The following is a 21,267-nucleotide window of genomic DNA, read 5'->3' as shown; positions in this document are numbered from 1 at the left end:
TATTCATTATGATATTTTGTTTATTTCCATAGTTGTAATTTGAGTTCTTTTTTTTCCCAAGCTACTATGGACAGTAAAAATAGATAAGAAAAGAGAATAAAATGAATTTATTACAAAAAATCATACACAAACATAGCAGAGTTCTGATATAATTTCGACATAATAAACAAGCGATTAAAGTATCATGTCATTTTTCTTTCCATAACCAAGATAACATACGCATTTGTTCTTTTTCATAGGATCCAGACACGAAATCTTTCTCCTGCTATGCAGTCAGTGAAGCGCTTGGTGAAACTATAGTACAGACCTATACAGTAGCAGTAGTCTGTAAGTACACTAGTCCTCTTATATTAAATTGATTTTATCTTTAATAATTCTCGAGTTATTTTAATTGATATTGCAATTTATTGTTTGAAGAAAGATTGAAGTGTTCTTGAAGGATAAAACTGTAAGAGAAAATATAATGATGAATTATTTTAGTTGCTATTTGAATTCTATGTTTAAAAATTTCTTTTCATATTCTTCAAGAAAAATAAAATACAGGATTTCTGCATAAATTACTGTCATTTTATAACACTTTTTTTTGGTGGTAAGTTAATCTTGAACGTTGCTTCACTCTAATGCGATTTGATAAAAAGAAATAATTTGTGAATATTAGAAGAACCCTACAATAGAACGAAGAATGAAGCTTTAAGAATAATTAAGATAACAAAGTTTTCAAGACCAAACAAATTTCTCACTTGAAATCAAAGAAATAATTTGTAAAACTTAAAAATAAATAAAAATAATATTGGGAAAAACTACTGTAGAATAAGAAACTTAAGAATAAAGCTTTAAAAAGAATTAATGAGATTATAAAGTTTTCAAGAACAAACAAATATCTCACTTGAAATCAAAGAAATAATTTGTAAAACGTAAGAATAAATTTTAAAAAATATTGGAAGAAAACTACTTTAGAATAAGAAGAATAAAGCTTTAAAAATAATTGAGATTATAAAGTATTCAAGAACAAACAAATATCTCACTTGAAATCAAAGAAATAATTTGTAAAACGTAAGAATAAATTTTAAAAAATATTGGAAGAAAACTACTTTAGAATAAGAAGAATAAAGCTTTAAAAATAATTGAGATTAAAAAGTATTCAAGAACAAACAAATATCTCACTTGAAATCAAAGAAATAATTTGTAAAACTTAAGAATAAATAAAAAAAAATATTGGAAGAAAACTACTTTAGAATAAGAAGAATAAAGCTTTAAAAATAATTGAGATTATAAAATATTCAAGAAAAAACAAATATCTCACTTGAAATCAAAGAAATAATTTATAAAGCTTAAGAATAAATAAAAAAATTATTAGAAGAAAACTACTATAGAATAAGAAACTTAAGAATAAATACTATACTGAACAAAAAATTACAGCGGCAGAAGGAATACAAAAATAAAATGCATTGTTAATTCTGAACGAAGCCCTGCACTCTTTATATTTGTTTTTTGTTCGCATTAGCTCTTTGTTCATTTTATTTTTAAGACATTAATAACAGTATTGAAAGGAACTCACTACATATATAACTCAAGAGTAATTATAAGCGATGCAATATGCGACTTTTTTAATAACATCATTATAGGTTCAATGGCTTTTAAAGTACTATTATGACGAAAATCGATATTATAAATTTAATTTATAATTAATTTTGTATCAGTTTGTTTAAAACCAGTAAAGATCATTATAATGCTCATTTCTTATTTAATTATATTAAATAAATTATCAAAAAACATATTTATCTTTTCGTATTTTATATTACTTTCGTTTCTGGTATTTCAAATCTCTTAGAATAACGAAACCAATCAAAATTCATCATATGACTGAAATTCTGGATTCTCTGCTTTTGAATAATATTGCCAACTATATTCGAAATATATTCAATAGTAACATTTCGCTTCTATAAACCAGAAAATAACTATGACCGCCAATATACTTTAAATTAGTAAAACTGAATTTTTGTCAGAATTTTGTTAAGAAAAACTTTTGATAAATTGCCCTCCCTAACTTAATATTTTGTTTAATAAATTACAAAGAAATTATCAGTAAAGGATAAAAATAAAAATTAATCGTTTAAATTTATATTTTAATATTTTTTTCAGACCTCAGTACCAAAACTGTAACAACTCTGATGATCATTTAAAGTAAAAATCCACAATCAATGTTAAATATTAATTATTTTTCTTTTTCCATTGCCACTTTCAAAAATGTTATAGCTTCTAAGGTTTCGACTGTATCTTTTGTTTTTATATTACTTGTTTCAAAAATTTTAAACACACAATTTCTTTTTATTAAGATTGCATATATTTAAAATAAAATATTTACATTTAATATGAAAGATTAATTATTTTTATTTTGCCTAGATGTATGATAAAAAATGACTGATGTTCAAAATCCAGCTATTCTTCTTGTTTTTAATTAATGTCGCTTACTGCAAACGATTATTGAAATGTAATACAACTTTTATTAAAAATCGAATGAATGTTTACTTACTTGCTAAATATACGATATTTCAGCGTTTAAGTGCAATTAAAATCAAATATCTCTAAAAAGTAAATGTTTAGTTTTCGTTTTAAGTGTTTAATAATTTTTTCTAATTTCATTTTACGTCATTTTGTTATTGCGATGCTGGAGTTCATAATTTCGGAAAAAACATGTTTGCTGTGGAAAGATAAATAAATATCAATACCTGCTTTTCTCGTAAGCTCTCAGAAAGTACGGAATTTACTCCATGAAAAGCAACAATTTCTCTTTTATTTTGGTCTTTGCCCTTAGAAATAAAAGCAGAACACCATTTTCTCCCTGCTCACAACGCTTTCTTTCTAAATGCATTTATGGTCCTTTTCTTATTTGCCCCCTTTTTATATCTTTTCACTCGAAAAGAGATTTAGCCTTTTAAGAAGAAAAGATTGAAGACTTGTTTTCTAAGCGTTATTTCAAATTTTATAACGGGTATTGAGCTTTTGAAAAGAGGTTTAAAGTATAAATGGTTTTCTTTCTTTTTATTATTATTTTTTTATACTTGCTTCCTTCTTTGTATTGTTTATCTGCATTATGCCTCCAAGACGTTTCATATGGATAGGTTTATTATCTTTTGGATACATTTTTCTAGTAATGAAAAGTTCTATTTGAAAATGTTGATAAGCTTGACAAAAGCTCGTAATTTTTATTCTTAGGTGGCTTGGTTAAATATGATTCTGTCCAGGTAATTATTTCATGAAGATGGATATAATAATAAAGTTGCTTTATAATGGATATAACATTTTTTAGTTGTTTTTCTAAAGGTAGAAATTGAAAATTTTGAAACATGTCCAAGCTGCGTTTTTCTAAATTAAAATATTTGAGTGTAGATAAATAACTGAATATCATCAGTTTTTCGGAACCTAATCTGACCGACGCAATTTAAAGAAGACGTCCAAAACGAAACAGAAAAATACATATGTATCTGAATAACAAAGATTAAAATAAAACTTGCCTTCTTTTGCGTCGAATTGTTCGTCCAGCATATTTGAAGCATTAATTTAATAATGTCAAGTAACTTCGATGCATTGCACTGTTTACCACCAAATGAAAGTACTGTTTTAAATTATATTTGCATAATAAGCATAGAACTTTCTGATTCATTATCTATGCAGGCAATTTGTCGATTTTAATTTGCAACATCGGCCCAATTATTGACGTAATGGCTTTAATTATATTTCGAAAAAGAAGGGGGAGAAGTAGGCAATTATTGATTATGTCTAGGCTTCAAGAACTTTCAAATAAAATAAAAATTCGCACGATTGTACAATAATTATGGCTGGAGAACTCTGTCGCGTTTTTTGTTCTGTACAGAATAGGCAATAAATTGATGTTTTTGGTACTTTTTTCCCGAAAATAGAGGTAATGATGAACAGTTGACCACTGATGACACATCTAGGATGTCATGGTATTTCCTATAAAATAAAGCTTAGAAAAATCAAACTTGTATTTTGAAATGAGAGATTGGTTCTTTGTTTTTTCTATTTATTTTGAATATTTAGAAATTTAAAAAAATCGATTTTTCTTCCTTTATTTTGAAAGTTTATTTAAATCTTTTTCTTCAATATTCTGTCCAAAAATAATCGGTATAACTCAATACTTAAGAGTTATACTTACGATGTTTGCCCCTTTTTTTCATTTCCACGTGAAAACGCTAATGCTAAAGTAATGAAAATTAGCATTTGGTGTTTTACCCGTCATAATTGCATATTTGAATCAAGTGGATTAAATTCCTCAACAAATTATTACCTGTCGTTCTGTTCATTCGTGTAGATATATGAACGTCATTATTCAAAAATTCTATAGGCAAAATTAATTACTTTTAGTATGAAATTTTGGCACAAAAATGTTATATTTATATCAGATTTTGTCAAATAGTGGAATGTCTGACGATCTATGCATTCATACATATGATTGGATAGCTAAAAAAATACAGTACACTACACTGGCGAATTTTAACACATGAAATTTATTCTGAAACTCTGTATTTATGTATAATTTTGTACCAAACCTGTAGACAAATTATTTACCTTATTATTTATTAATTATAAACACTAGTACTAATATATAATATCAGAAAGATTAATACAAGAGATTCAAGTCTTCATTTGTATTTTTTTAAACAATAGACATAGAGGATTGTTTGTTGAACTGAAACATTCAAGTCTTCGTTTGTATTTTTTTAAACAATAGACATAGAGGATTGTTTGTTGAACTGAAACATTCAAGTCTTCGTTTGTATTTTTTTAAACAATAGACATAGAGGATTGTTTGTTGAACTGAAACATTCAAGTCTTCATTTGTATTTTTTTTAAACAATAGACATAGAGGATTGTTTGTTGAACTGAAACATTCAAGTCTTCATTTGTATTTTTTTAAACAATAGACATAGAGGATTGTTTGTTGAACTGAAACTCTAGAAATATCTTAAAATTAGAACTGATACTCAAAAGAAATATCTGAATAATACTGATCAAACAATTAATTTAATAATGCAAGCCTTTTCACAAACTCAGAGGACCTCATCACTGAATTTAGAACAAGAAATTATCTTTTGAATGTATTCTCAGTAAATTCATTAGAGATTTTATTCGGAAATAAAAAAATTTTGTATTTGAATAAATAATCTATGAATGCACGAATCACAAAAATTACTTATTTTCCTTTCATAAAGGATTTGCAAATTATGTCTTTTTTTAATCCCACAAAATAAATAGCAATGGGCATTTAATTTATACAGAAATATTTAAATTTGAAACTAAATGTTTTGACTAAAGTCAAATGTCTAACAAAAATAGAAGGAAAAATTGTTAATAAATTTGTTTAGTATCACATCAAACGATTGTTATATAAAAATATATTTCAGCAAGTATTTTTATTGTGATTACATAAAAAATAATTATGGAATTACTATGCCTTTTTGAAGATAATCATAAACATGCAATAAATATTCTTAGTAACTGTTGAAATCAATTATATTCCATAATTTAATATATTATGATTATTCGAAAATAAATATAAATTATCGTCTGCATAAACCTTCCATGAAAAATAAAACACGCATATTCAAAAATGCGCTTAAATTTTGAAAACAAATGCTTTGAATGTAGGCAAAAAGATAGAATCAAGGAATAAGGACATCAAAAATAAAATTAATCTAATTATTCTTTTTTAATTTTGTGAGATCAAGAGATCAAGCATTTTTTAAAAATGGAAATGTTTTGATAAATATGTGAATCTATATTTCGTAAAATATTTTTTTTTTTTTTTGCTTTTATAGAACAATTATTCTTTATTTTCGATACATGAAACAGTTAATGCTTAATAGGAATAAGAATATTTTTATTTTGTTACCTAATTAATTATTATAATGTTGGAAATTAAAAAAAATATCGTCTGTTTCATCATGCATTTTTAAACAATAATAAAAAAACATACATATTCAAACAGATTGGAATTTTTACAATAAATCTCTAAATATTTGCAAATGTGAAGTTTTACAAAAACAAGGCACTAAAATTATAATATGTATTATAACAAGAGATCTAATGATTAAAAATATTTTCTAATAAAGCTTTATGATTCTATGCTACATAAAAATAAAATTATCATTTCATGCGAAAATTGTCTTTAATTCTTATATTATATTAAATTAATTTTGCTATTATATATTATAGATATTTGTGATACAAATTTAAACATGATAATCAGCATCGTTTATTCCTAAAGAAAACTAACTAACTAAAAACTTCCTAATATAATTGATTTAGAAAGATCAATTATGTTATTTTGAAATGCCTAATTATTAAAAACCTTTTTAATAAAGCTTTATGTTTACTTCTTATTCAAAAAATAAAATTATCTCCTCGTTCCAAAATTGTTTTTAATTTTTATATCTTATTATTTTAGTTTGGATATTAATTATATTATAGATGTTTCCGATACAAATTTTCGCATGAGAAATGTCAGCATTGTTAATTCTCGAGGAAGCTAACCTGTTTTTTTTCCTTTGGTTTTATTAAATTGATTTAGAGGAATCAATTATATTATGGTTATGTTGAAGAGCCTAGAAATTTAAAAAAAAAGTCTTTTTTTTTAAAAAAAATAATGTTTTATGTTTACATTCTTTCATAATGTAAAATTATCGCTTTGTACCAAAATTAATTGTTTTTAATTTTTGTATAATATTAAAAATTATTTTAAGTAAAATAATATTATTAATAAAATAATATTTAAAATAATTAATAAATTTTGTATAAATATTATATAATTAATAAATAAATAATATTATAATAACCTTTTTTTATTAATTATATTATAAATATTTGCGCTACAAATTTTCTAATATTATAAATTTATATTATTAATACTAGATAAATGCTAATTTGATATTTTTTCAAAATATAATTGATTTAGAGGAATGAAAATATCTGTATGAAAATATTTTTATGGCGTTTATTTTTATGGCAAAGAAGTTTCGCAACTTTTAACCTTCTCATGTTCAAAATCAACATAGATTGCTAGTGGCACTGATCTCTTCTCGACTCAAACACGATAATATATGTTGTGTTTTTCATTTTATAGTGAAAGGAATTGAAATTATGTACAGGGTGTCCCAAAAAAATGTATACACATTTTAGCAGCTGATAACTAATTTATTTCTTTTTTCTTTACGGACTGAACCCATTGAACCGAGTGATGGCAGACAGACTTGAATTTGAAGAAAGGAAATTTATTCTAAAATGCTACTGGAAGTATGAAAATGCAGTAGAAGTGCTAAGACAATTTAAGAGGGAGTTTAACAAAGAACCACCTACGCGAGTTACCATCACTCGAATTAGAGATAAGTTTGAAGCTGATGGAACTGTTCAGGACGTCCATAAACCTGCAACAGTTGTTCAATTGAGGGCAACCATTGAACATGAATGTACGAATATCCCAAGGGAATCGTTCCATCATGTGTGCTATTCCATCGCTTCGCGTTGTCAGCAGTGTCTGGAGCAGAACGGACATCAGTTTGAGAACATGCGATAACAAGACAATAGAATGATATTTGAAGAATCTTCTACATGTTGAAATTTATTCGAATTATAATAAACCCCAAATTTACAATTATTTAAAGTGTGTATGCATTTTTTGGGGCACCCTGTATTTCGGATCGTTTCCTTTTAAACCAATTGGATTCAAAAATTTTATGAAGAATTATAATTTTATCGTCAAGATTAGTACCAAATTTTATTTATTTTATTCCATTTTTATTTTCTCGTGTACGAAGTACAGAGGAAATACTGTGAACGTCGAAAGATTCAAATTCGATATTTTGGTGAATCTGCACGCTTCAGACCACCCTGAATTATATAATTTTGGTGTTATGTCTTCCTGTGAATACGATAACTCAATGTTTTGAGCTAGGCGGCTGAAATTTGGTATATGGAATTGCGACTTGAATTTCATAAATACAGAATGCAAAAAGGTAGATAAATAAAATTTGGTACACAAGTTAATGATCCAGAATATAGGTACTTATTAAGTTTTAAACCAAATCCGCTAAAAAGGTGAGCGTCTGTACTTTCGCATGCATATAAAGGCAATAACTCATAAATGCAATGAAATTCGGTATTAAATCTTTTGGCTACAATTGCAGTTTCATGTCAAATTTTGATATTAATTGACCAGCAAAAAAGCTTCCAAAATACATATTCTTCGCTTTACGTTCAGTAAAAATGTTAGCTTAAAGTCAAGATCTTTATTTTGTAACTACCATTCACCAATGTCATACAAAACATTAGTGGTCTTAACCAGGGTCCACAAACTTATGTGTAGGAAGGAGGATACAAACTTTATTGGAGAGTACACAAGAAAGTTTCAGGGAGACTATTCTTGCTAGTTTAAATTTTTTAGTCGGCATTTTTTGCGCCGAAAAAGCAGTCTAAAGAAATAAGTGTACATACAAGCAGACGACAGCTTTTTTTTTTTAACAATTTGATACAAGTTTATAATTTTTAGAATAAAACCATGCGCCAAATCTTATCTGTCTATTGCATTTTTTAATTATTATTATTTAGATGCATTCAGTAATGATGATAAAAATACACAGCTGCCACCTAAATTCCTCTGATAGAGCTTTTCCATAATTTGACTAAGATCTGCAAATTTTGTGCAAAAATCTCAAACTAAATTTCATTCGTCTCACTTGATGCATTTTTGAGCCTTGCGTTCAGAAATAGGCAGACAGAATTACAAACTGAGTAAGATATGAAATAAGAGGTAATCAAAATCTCGAGATCATATTCTTAACAGTTACAGATCTTTTCTTTGAGTATCGTAATATTATCGACTAAGAGCATTAGCGGATTTCTAACTTCGCAAATTAGGCAATTGCCCTAGGCCGCCGCACTGAGATGGTCAAATCGGTTATAAATATTATTAGTCTTGTAGCCAAATAAATATAATTGTAAAAAAATAAAATTCTAAGAATTGGAAAATACTAAGGATCAAATGTGTTTTTATATTAAAATATTAAAGCTATTAATAAATAAATTAAAATTTATTTATTTATTATTATCAATTTATTTCATTGGTTATGTTATATTTCTCTTGAAAAATCCTTTAAAATAATGGCTTTCAATGCTATATTTGTTTGTTATTCTCTTCAAATCCATCATAATTATTTAATGCTTTTATTCCTAATTAAAGAAATCATTAGTCAATAATTATAGCTAATTTTTCAATTATTTTATTTCTTGAATTATTTTTCCAGTAATATAATTTTTACAAAATAAAAAAAAAACATATTCACAAAACTAATAAAATAAAATATCGAGCTAAAATAACTCATTAACTTGCTAGTTAAATTAATCCTTGCATCCGGAAAAGAAATTCGACGCAAAATTATTCAGCTAATACTAGGACTTACTTATTGCTATGAAAAAAAAATATTTATTATAGTTTAAAGTTGAATTTTACCGAAAAATTAATCTACATCTCCTTACCATTCTTAATGTATTTAAAAAAAATCAAAATTAAAAGAATAAATAAATAAAACTTCAATGCACAGTCTTATATGATAAGTGAGAGGCAGCATCCGTGTGCAAAGGGTTAAAAACTTATTACAATAGGAAACTTAATTTATTAGTTTTTATAAAAGAGAGAGCTCACAATTTTCAATATCTGAGACCTCAAAAATATCTACAAGTAAATAAAAAGCAACGTATAACCTTATCTTTCCTCATTAATTACAATTTTTACATTCACTAGTTCCATCAATCCAAAAAGAAATGACATATCTGCTGTTAACCACAAATACCCTAGTCCTTATAATAATCCAGGGCCTCTTCATATCATCAGTGGCTAAAGATATGAGGTATCGATTCATCCGCATGTTGATTGTTAGAGTGGTTATCGCGCCGGGCAATATATCTTCGCCACTGACAAGCTTCAATAAATGGACTTTGGTGGGACCCGCAGCTGTTGTGGGTATTAATATAGTTGTGGCGGAATACAGGGCATCCATAATGGAAAACGGGATGTATAATGGAAACTTAATGGTTTGCCTTAAATCAACGGGTCTTAAGGCAGTGTGAAAAGGTTCCTTGTGTATGGTAGTATGAATGGCGTTGAGGCTTATCTTAACTAGGCTTAATTGGCTCTAAATTAACTTTTAAGAGAAATGTTGAAGGGTTTAGTATTTTATAGGCGATGTGTTTAATGATAAGGTAGAAATTAGAAAAAAGGGACAACGTTCGCTATTCGTTGGTGAATTAATTTTGGTCGTAAGATAAGTGATAACTTATTGAAGGGAAAATTTTTCACGCATCTTTGTTTTTTTCAAAAGCGGAGAAATTTTATATTTTTAAAAAATTTTATAAATATTTTATGTGTAATTTTTTTTTGTATATTTAAAATAATTGATATTATTAAGGGCAATCAGCTACAATCAATCATGGACCAATTTCGCAAATTTTTATTTTATTTGATCCCTAGATATGTAATCAATCTAGCGGTCATCGCCACCATTCATTTTTGAGAGAAATCTCAATAACACTAAATCAATGTATATTGCTCAAATCTGTAATACTATTTCTCCTTTATCCAGTTCATGATAAGGAAGAGAGTTTTACATTCATAGTTCAGTATTCGTAGAGAGTTATGGCTCTTTTCGAATACTGAATGGATGCTGAGTTAATAACCCTCTAGTTTGGCGACAAAAGTAAGAGCTCCAGAAGATGCTAATATTTTAGTGATTAGAAGCAAAGTTACGATAACCTTCTAGAAGCTTCTTTGCCTGAACACGGAAACTATTAAAAGAGAGAGAAAGCTCAGAGTTAGTATTGAGTAAGTCAGTTGAGAATAGCAAGTGAGTCGAAAAGTGTGACTGGTTGAGCGAATTCTTTCTGAGTGTTTAGTGATGTTACGGTTTTTTATTATTGTTTTGTTACTTGCATGCTGCTTTTTACCGCAAGTGTTGTTCTTGTGTACACTTCGGCTGTGTTTTATTATTTCGTAATGTGTTCGAGTAGTATAATGGGTCATTATTTGTTATTGCTTGTTCATGTGTTGGATTTTTCATCTCGCATCCTACTGACAGGTTCAGAGTTATTTTCCTGATCAATATTCTCTTTGGGGAAAATTCTTGACAGAGTCCATTAGTCTTAGTTAGTCCAAAAAATGATTCCTTTTATTTCATATCAAAATTCATGACTCCTAGAAAAGTCATTAATAATCGCTTACGCTCTCTCTGTGTATAATTTTTGAAGGGAAAAAAAATGCTATTTTACTATGCATTTCTTATGAGAAAATTTTTTTTAGGAATCCAATAGTCCATCATTTATTCTGATTTCGTCGTTTTTATTACAAATGAAAGCTTATAATCTCTAATAAATAAAAAAAAAGCTATTAATGAAAATCTCTGAACTTGTATACTTTGCTTACGAATAAATGAAAGTTCCTTTAAAACTATATTCACACACAGAAAATATAATATACTGACATTAATTGTCTAAAATCCTTCAATCCTTTTTTATGCACATAAAATTTAAAATAAATTGCAAGGAAGAATTCATTCGATTAAAATCAATATTGATGGTTCAGCTTAAAAAAAATGCGAACCGCTATCAAACTCCAACAAATTGCCAGGTTAAAAGTTTTCCTCCTCAGTGTACCTCCCAACTCTTCAATACCACCGCCAACTAATCGCCATTGGGAGCCCAGATAAGTCCCCGCCGCCATTATTTTTAAATTTCATTTGTGAGAACATTTTTCCAAAGAACCGTGTCTCGTCTCTTCATGTTAATTACTTTTTCTTTTCTTTTTTCTTTTGCTTCTAGATCCACCGTCCGCACCGAGTATCTCGGGCTACGAAGAAGGGAAACCTATCAAGGCGGGGGACCTTCAGAAATTCACGTGTGTATCCACAGGTGGGAATCCGCCTGCTACCCTCAAGTGGTTCAAGAATGATAAAGAGGTGAGTTCATTCTTCTAAAATTAATTGTTAATAATCTTTTTCTTGTTCATATCCTCGCTTAACCCTTTCTAGGGCCGTGGGAAGTATGCTTCCCACCAAATTTATTGATCTTTGTATGAAATTATGTAGGTTGACATAAGTTCTGACAAATTTTTTTAGAAAGACAGAAACTTAGATGCTCCAGTTCTTTATCTCACACAAAATGATGTGTCTTGATTTGTTACTTAATGATTAATTAACCAAATTAATTAATTAATCAAATTAAATTTATCTAATAAGCCAAATGAATCCCTTTTCTCATTCTGATTTCAAGCCTAAAAATATTTTAACATAATATGACTAGAAAAAAATGTCCCTTTAAAGGGTTAAAAGTTGTATACTGAGGTATCCGATTAGGTTCAGAGGGGAATTTTCAAAAAATAAATATTTTAATGTTTGTATGGTGTTTTTTATCAGTATAAGAATAAAATGATAAATAAAAGTGAAATTACTTATATAATATAGCTATTGAAGAAAAGGCCTATTTTGATGTAAATTTTAGCATCTGTTTACAACATATAGGATTGTTCTAGAGAAAAAAAAATTGTCAGTTTTTCATATTTGTTTGCAACATTACATGTGTAACATATCTTAGAATATATCTAATTATTACTTAAGAATTATTTTCAAAAATAAAATTGTGTGTAGTATAAGAAATGATCTATAAAATTTTAGATGTTTTTCAGCAGTATTGACATTAAACAACCATAAATCCATTTTTAGAGTATTCAACGTCAAATCCCCCGTTCATTACATTATGAATAACACAACGAGCGCTAATTATAAATTTCATTAAGATATTTCGATAATGTTTTGAGATATGATGATACTCATACAGTAGAATAATGAAAAAGCTCGTTCTTCAGAAAATTCATGTATATTTTTTAAATACATATAAATAAGCATAACTTACATGTCAATAGTTTGTTATAACTTGGCTTCTAATTGATAGAGATCAAAATACGGATATCATTGGAAACAGAAACGTACCTATTTTTTGAAACAGTAAAAAGTAAAAATGGGAATTTTCAACAAAATTCATGGTTTTAACTTTGTGGGATGGCTTAAAATTTTATTTGGCTTAATTTCGCCAGAATATCGCCAAAAAATGCCGAATCGCAAATATAAAAAAGGCAAGATAATTTCTAAGGCGAAAATTGTAACAAATGTCCGTGGAATTGCGTCTGTAATCAGCATGCATTAGTTGCTCGACATCCATTAGCAATATGAAAGGAAGCCAAAAAACGGATTGCAGCCGGTAGTAACTTTGAGTGGTGATATACTATGTGGACATATCATAAGGATGATTCACTAATTGGTAGTAACTAACTGGCTTTCTAATCAGCAAGATTAGAAATTCAGATGGTATTAATCTAATCTTTAATTATATCCAGTACGCGTGATGTAGAGGCTAATTGCTAAAATGTAGAGACAAGAATAAATAGCGTTACTGAAGGTATATAGGTAACAATGATCTTCCGTTCCAATGTCTTGAAAACAAAAGATATTTCCATTTTTGAATCTGAAATCTTGTCTTAAAAGAAGATTAACAGCTTAATTGTTTTGCCTGAGTGCTATACGTGCATCGATTTATCGAATGTTGCTAGTTGTAAGCAAAAAATAAACCATTCATGACAATTATAATTCACTATTAAAATTCTACTTCGAATACTTAGATAAGTCAAGTATTCAATGGATTTCCATTTGAATCAAAATAAGAAAATATTCTCAAAATAGAAGGTGTCATCTTATTAGATAGTAAAGAAAATAAAGCAGTTAAATGGTTAAAAATTTCGCTTGGATGTGTTAAATTTTAGAAAATCAATTAACTGATAAGTATTTATTTATGATTTGATTTAATTTCCACTTATCACTTAAAATTGACTATCTTTCATAATTTTGGAATTTGTTCGGAATTTAGATTATCTTTATATTTAGATTGCAATATTCTCGCCAAGAGTCTGGTCTTTGTTCATTCTACTTTTCCATCTCACTTAAATGCGATGTTTTCTCAAGTCGCAAGACAGTGATTATTAGAGATTATACAGTGGAACTTCGATAAGCCAATGCGATGATTTCTTCTTGCCTAACTGAATAGAGATGTTATTATTTACGATAAGCCGAATTTCGTTAGGTTGATATATTCGATAAGTCGAATTTCGTTAGGTTGATATATTAGCTAATCCGAATTTTCGATGTCGATTTTTCTTTTCTTTTTCCCTTCTACTTCAGGTTATCAAGGTTTCACTGCAAGAAACTGAAATACTTGAAAGAATCCACCTTCTTTAAAATTTTATACCAGTCAAGCACTGATTTAACAATTGTTTTTGATTTTTAAAAAATTGTCTTTAAAAATACTTTTTCCAACATTTCAAATAATTTTATAGCGGAAATTAAATAAATTAACAAATCCTAATGCATATTATTTGCTTAATTACATTAGCCATTTACAGAAACAAAGTCGAAATCTTTATCTAACGGAAAACTAATTTATTTTCAGACGAACAATAGTATGAAATCAATGATGAGTGTTGCCAGATGTCTGCAAAGTTGTAAAAATATTTCATAAGTCTTCGAATGATTTTTAATGTATGCATATTTATATATTGCCTTTTCACTACTAAAAGGCCCGAATTCGCCGAACAAGTTCTATATTAATGGGCGTTCGGGGACAGTTTTTCTTTTAAACGAGGAGTGCAGGATGTAAAGCCTGGATATTATTGATGATGACTTGCTTTATATCCTGCAAATCTCGTTTGAAATTGAATCCGGCACTAAAATGCCCCATTATTATAGAACTTTCATGGGCGGTTAGGGATAATTAGTACTGAAAGGGTTAAATGGGAAGGCGCATGACTTTCGAATCTCATTTCAGATTGAGGATTTTCAAATCGCATGTCAATATTAGTTTGAACTAATGAAATGTATCATTCTAACATTTCAAAAAAATGCATGTTTTTTAACAAATACCTTTTCATGGCTCTCTTTTAATGTTTTACCTGAATAATATTCATAATTTTTTATATTGTCTAGAAAATTTATACAATGCCTATTTTGTACATATATCTGGTAACCCTTATTTGCATGATGATGGAAATTAACCGCATAGCATTTAATGAACAAAAAATTGTACTCAAAACAGGTGTATTGTAAATTGGCTGCTGCTGGCAACTTTTTTCACTACTATTGCGTAAAAAGGAACGGAGCTGTCAGAAAAAATATATTCAAATATAAATAATATTCAAATATCACAATCATTATAGCATGTTTAAACTTGTCATTCCGCTGTTTGTTGTGATAGGAAGAAACGCGCGATTTCTTGAGTATTTTTTATAACTAATCTGAGATTTTGTTGCTAATAAAAGCGATAATGAGTGGAGAAATTTAGAAGAGAGGGACATTGAAGATTTTGTACTGAGCTTAACATGTAAATTTGCATGATGATGGATAGTTCCATCATATATACATAATTCTTTTATATTATATATTTATACTAGGATTTATATTTTATTTATACTAGGATTTTTTAATCATTTTTCTTTAATCCAGAGTATGATTTATATTACCCTGATTTATTTCACAAAAAAAGAAAAAAATCATGTAAAGAAGAATTAATTAATTGGGATTATAAAAAATACGTTTAATAGAGGCGATAATTGAAAAGTTATTTACTCTCTCTATTTGGAACAAGATATTTTTCGCTTAAAAAGTCTTCGACAGATGATTTAAAATGGATAGATTTAGACTTATAATATTTAATTTACTAAAAAAAAAAAATCTTGGAAAGATGAAAAACTTTCACGTTTTGGAATAAAACTTGATAAAATGTTTATTTTCTCTAAGGCAAATACATTTTTCACGAGATATTTTCTTTTAAATCCTTTTCGACATATCGTTCACAACGGATATATTTCAGACGTTATGATTTTTAAGTTCCCATGAAAAATTTCACATGATTTTTTTAAAAATGCATTTACTCTAATTAAATTAATTATTTGTTCGACGTCACTAGCCTCTTTGCCCATGTTAGGCTTGTGTTGATTGCAGTATAAATATTGACACTTACAAAAAAATAGTTTTTAAAAATATATCCCTAAACAAATATTTGTCTAACTCAAATAAAGTGAAATGCTGCGTTTTGCTGAAAAAATTTCGATTGGGATAAAAAAAGAAAAATAATAAAACGAAGTAATTTTATTTAAAATCTAAATATATGCAACAGTTGTGCATTAAAGGGTAAATTGAATTAAGTGTATGCCAAAGGTTAAACAATTAATTACCGTTCCAAAATGTATAATGATTTTACATTAAAAGTATCGTTACTTTTTTAAAGAGTACTTTATGTACTTATGTTTTTTAGAGCATGTACTATGAATTGACTGGTTTAATAACATTATATTTTCACGAATATATATATAAGATATTGTAATCATTGAAATTTTTTTCCTCGATATTGTTATGAATCTCCACATTTCATAAGGATATGAACAATTTAGATGAAATCTCAAAAACAGAAAGTTAAATAAAAATAGAAATATTTAAAAAAAAGACGAAATTTAAGATAGAAGGTTTTAATTTTAAGTTATCATGCGAGGACATTATTTTTTAACCAGTTTAAACCGCTTTGAAACAATCATGTGACTATCTCGATTACACATTCGTCGATATTTAGAAAAACGATGGGAGTTTTTTTGTAATCTGAAAATTGTTTGAACTCCAGAACACGTTCTGGAGACTACATTTTTTTTTTCGAAAATACAGTTTCAATTGGTTTGGAATGATCACGTGACTACTGCATTGCGCAATCTCAAAATTTTAGAAAAAACTACAGGTTTCTTTATTTTTTTTTCTTTTCTTAATTTCAAAATCGTTCGAGCTCCAAAACTGTTATTGCCTGCTAAAAAAATTGAAAATTAAAATTAAAAAAAAATTATATATACATATATACTTTTTTATATCTCTCCTGGTTGTTTCGCGGCGATTCCCGTTTTCTTTCTGTTTCTTCGAGCGGTAACTTCTTACGACCCGTGCTCTTTATTTTCTGCCTACGGATTTTGAGGCTTCAAAAGCCCCAAGCCAAAACAACACTATGTTCTCCTATGATAAAAAGGAATTAAATGTTTGGTCTGAATAAAGTACGGTTCCCTACGAAATTTTGGAGGACATGTCTCACTCAAGTATTCAAGTGAACAAGAAACTGGGAAATGCAAAAACCCACTTGTATGGAATTTGATATATGGCTTTAGCAGCAGAACTGTAGAATTGCATTAATTTTGGATAAAATCCGTCAAGAATTGTTTATCGCTTGGCATAAAACGCTAGAGGAAATAAATAATTTGCAATCTGTCAGTAAATATTCATTTTTATATGGACGCCATAAATTAAAATCGCAGTAATCTAAACGCGTGATTCGTTTTATGTATTCTTTGCACTAAAATTGTGTTAAAATATTTTTCAAAATCAGTCTTCGAGAAGTATTATGCGAAAATGCTTACTCGATTCTTTTAATAATCAGTCGAAGCTAAACAGAAAATATACTCTAATGTCAGAGCGCATGAGAAAATTAAAAGAGCACTCCTTTTGGTTTATGTAGATAACTACAAAAAAATAGCCGTTTCACAGTAATAAATAAAAAAGATTGTAACGAAACTGGAAATCTATTTAGCAGGAATTTATTCTGAATTATAGATGACAGGTATTAAGGGTGTCCCAACATTAACGTAAGATTTGAATTTGCCACCATTCATACAGTAAAGTGGTGGCAACCCTATTAAAAAAAACCATATAATAGCTGATAGTTTAGGATTAGTAAAAAGGGAGCGTTGCACGATATAACAACGTTTTTTTCGCTCTAAATTGCTATATTTTTATTTAATCGTAAAGTACATAAGACAGGGGTAAGTATGGAATGACACATAGGGCAAATGGCCTCCACAGCTTTGCTGGTACTCACTTTTTTTCGAAATTTTCCATGACCATTTTGCATAAATGTGGCTGAATTTTGTTGATGCATCGTTAAATTTCCTCCTTCAATGCTCTCGTGTTTGTGGGCTTGATGGCCTAGATCTTTGACTTCGAATAATCCCATAAAAAATATTCAGTGGTGTTAAATCATACAATATAGGGGGCCAATTCCCAAATTTTCGAGCTTTGACCACCAGACCAAGAAAGAAAACACGTTGTTCTATCGTGTAACGATCCCTTTTTACTAACCCTACACTACCAGCTGTCAAATTGGTTTTTTTAATAGGGTTTCCACCACTTTCCTGCACGAATGGTGGCAAAATTTTGTTTTTATTTTGGGACACTCTTTAGAAAATAGAATTTAACTTAACGTGTTTAAATCATGAATTCTCAATGTGTAGATGTAAAGCTTTTGGTTGTGATTAGGCATGAAAAAAAACTTAATTAATTCAAATGATATTAACTTCACATGATAAATATGGACATGTTACCTAAACGTATTAATAAACATTGGGCATATGTCTATTATTGAGCATTTTTTTCACTCTGCGATGACTTTTTCTTTTACATTTTGCTTAAACATATTAAATAAAATCATTATTAGCATATGATTTTCAGCTTCTGTAAATCAAAAGAGAAAGATGATTACCGTATTAAAACTTTTTAACATTTCCAGGCAGAATTATTAAAAATATGGACAGTGATCATTCAAAATTTGAATGGAAATTTTTGTTAGTTACTCCAAACTATGTAAAGTTAAACAAGACCAAGGCCGGATTATCAAATGTCCAAGAGTCGTCGCAATTTTAAAATGCCATGAATATTCTTGAGCTCTTTTTGTAATATTTTCAGGCTGTCTAATTATTATCTTCCATTTGATTTATAAGGATTCGAATTACATTTGTTCAAATTAAAATGAGTAAATTTTGAGTTTCAGAATATCATGCTTAAGATATTTTCATGTTTTCTAATTCGGTTGCAGGTCTCAGTAGCCTGAACTTTTTCTCAGTTATCCAAATGACTCGCAAGCCTATTTTTTGTTGAACTTTGTATTTGATATTTAGAATGCATTTAAAAATTTATAAATTGTTTCCATTTTGTCTAAATCTTTAAATTATATGAAAAGAATTGCTTGAAATACTGAAAGAAACTTCACTGAAAAATGACTTGTAAAGAAACGTTTTGTTATTTAAGTTTGTCTCAATATTTGTTACTTAGATAAATCTTATTTAGAATAAAATAAATAAAAAAAATATCGAATTTTAAAAGCTTAGAAAAGGAGAGGAAGCTTCCAAATTTCCATTGTCTAAGGACCCATACAAAACAAAATCCAACCTTGAATATGACGCGATAAACATCCTCATTTTGGATGGCTACAGAATTTGGCTACACTACTACATTTTGGCTTTGGTATGGTTGGATGTTCTACAGAATGTGGAGCCGGATCAAATTTCACTGACACGATTTCATAACATCCTCGTTTTGGTGTTGCTCGATATTCTACAGAATGTGGAGCCGGATCAAATTTCACTGACACGATTTCATAACATCCTCGTTTTGGTGTTGCTCGATATTCTACAGAATGTGGAGCCGGATCAAATTTCACTGACACGATTTCATAACATCCTGATTTTGATGTTGCTCGATATTCTACAGAATGTGGAACCGAATCAAATTTCACTGCAATGATTTCATAACATCCTGATTTTGATGTTGCTCGATATTCTACAGAATGTGGAGCCGGATCAAATTTCACTGACATCATTTCATAATAGTTCAAAAGTACAAGAGCCGTCTCTCAAAAGTAGCCTTCAAAATAGAAGTTGATCTTACTAATGCAAAGTTTAAAAAAGAATACCATTTCCACAAAGTTGTCAATAATTTTATGACCCCTACAAATCATAATCCAGCCTTGAATATGAGACGATAAACATTCTCATTTAGGTATGACTCGGAATTCTACAGTATATGAAGCCGGCTCAAATTTCATTGACATCATTTCACAATGCTTCAAAAATACAAGAACCATCTTCCAAAGTAGCCCTCAAAATAGAAGTGAATCCTACTAACACAGAGTTTAAAAAAAGAATACCGTTTCCACACAGTAGTCAATAATTTTATGGCCTTTCTTTTACTTCCTCTCAATATCTGTGTGCCAAAGAAAAGAAAAAAGACAAAAAAAAAAAAAAAAAAAAAAAAGCCCTCCTCTCAGACCCAATCCCACCTTTCAGATCAAATGCTGAGAAAAAGGCTTAGAGCATTCCATGTTCTCGGAGCAATAACTGTTTCCGGTGGCGGATCTATTTTCTTTCTATGGAAGAGGACTTATAAACTCTTGTCACCCGCAATTTTGCCCTCCTTTTTCGGTTATGTTTGAGTTCGTTCTTCTTTGTTTGAGAAAGGGCGGGCAAAAGATGTGGAGAAATTATTAGAAAGGGAATAATCGATCGCGGGAGAAAAAAGGCGGGAGCAAATTAAGGTTGGCAATTACGACTTTGTTGGGTTCGTATTTCTACTTCTTTCTGTGGTGGCTGACTTTTTTTCCTCCTGCTTTTTCTTTTGTCCGGCAGCGAAAATGAAACGCAAGAACGTGTGGTGTTCTTCGCAACAAAATAACGCTTTCGATGCGATTTTATCTGAAAAAAGTCTAAGAAAAATAAAATGTTTAGCATTTGAAACCTAAGAATGAATTGTAATTTGCTAGTCATTCTGACATACTCGATTAATATGATATATATCACACGTATCTGGCATTTGTGATTTGAATCTTATATGATAGGCATGTTGGCATGTCTGCAATTTTTTTAATCATTAAACTTGATTTTATTTAAATATTTATAGTAGCTTACTTACTTTACTATTATAGCTACTTTTCACAGATATTTTATGAAAACTAAAATTCCATAGAATTAGTAATATTATAATAACTGTTAATTATTAATTATTCATAATATTAATTAATAATTATTATTAATAATTATTATTAATAAACATTATTAATATCTGTTTTAATAAAACATGTAATGGCATTTCTTCAATTCATATTGCCTCAAATTATTTTATGATTTTAATTTAATTACAAGAAGCATATCACAATACACAATTGAAAAGTTGTCACAAGTAACATTTTAGGTAGCATAGTGACAATAATTTGCATTTGGAACTTAGTATGATTTCTTTTTCGCCCTCCAATCACTTTCATTGGTTTAGCAAGTGTAAATAAAACTGAGGGCATGATATT

At 28.4% G+C, this 21,267-nt stretch overlaps 1 protein-coding gene across 2 annotated transcripts in view; it reads left to right on the top strand.

The window, feature by feature from the left end:
* Positions 1-21,267, top strand: part of LOC129989305 (nephrin-like) — an 827,768-nt gene that overhangs the window by 666,901 nt on the left and 139,600 nt on the right. For both annotated transcript variants that reach the window (XM_056097747.1, XM_056097749.1), the window contains exons 9-10: positions 240-327; positions 11,887-12,023. In XM_056097747.1, the coding sequence (XP_055953722.1) occupies positions 240-327; positions 11,887-12,023 (225 nt within the window). The remainder of the gene's footprint in view (positions 1-239; positions 328-11,886; positions 12,024-21,267) is intronic.

Source organism: Argiope bruennichi, chromosome 10 (genome assembly GCF_947563725.1).
Source record: "Argiope bruennichi chromosome 10, qqArgBrue1.1, whole genome shotgun sequence".
Classification (NCBI taxonomy): domain Eukaryota; kingdom Metazoa; phylum Arthropoda; class Arachnida; order Araneae; family Araneidae; genus Argiope; species Argiope bruennichi.
This window is presented reverse-complemented; position numbering and strand designations above follow the sequence as displayed.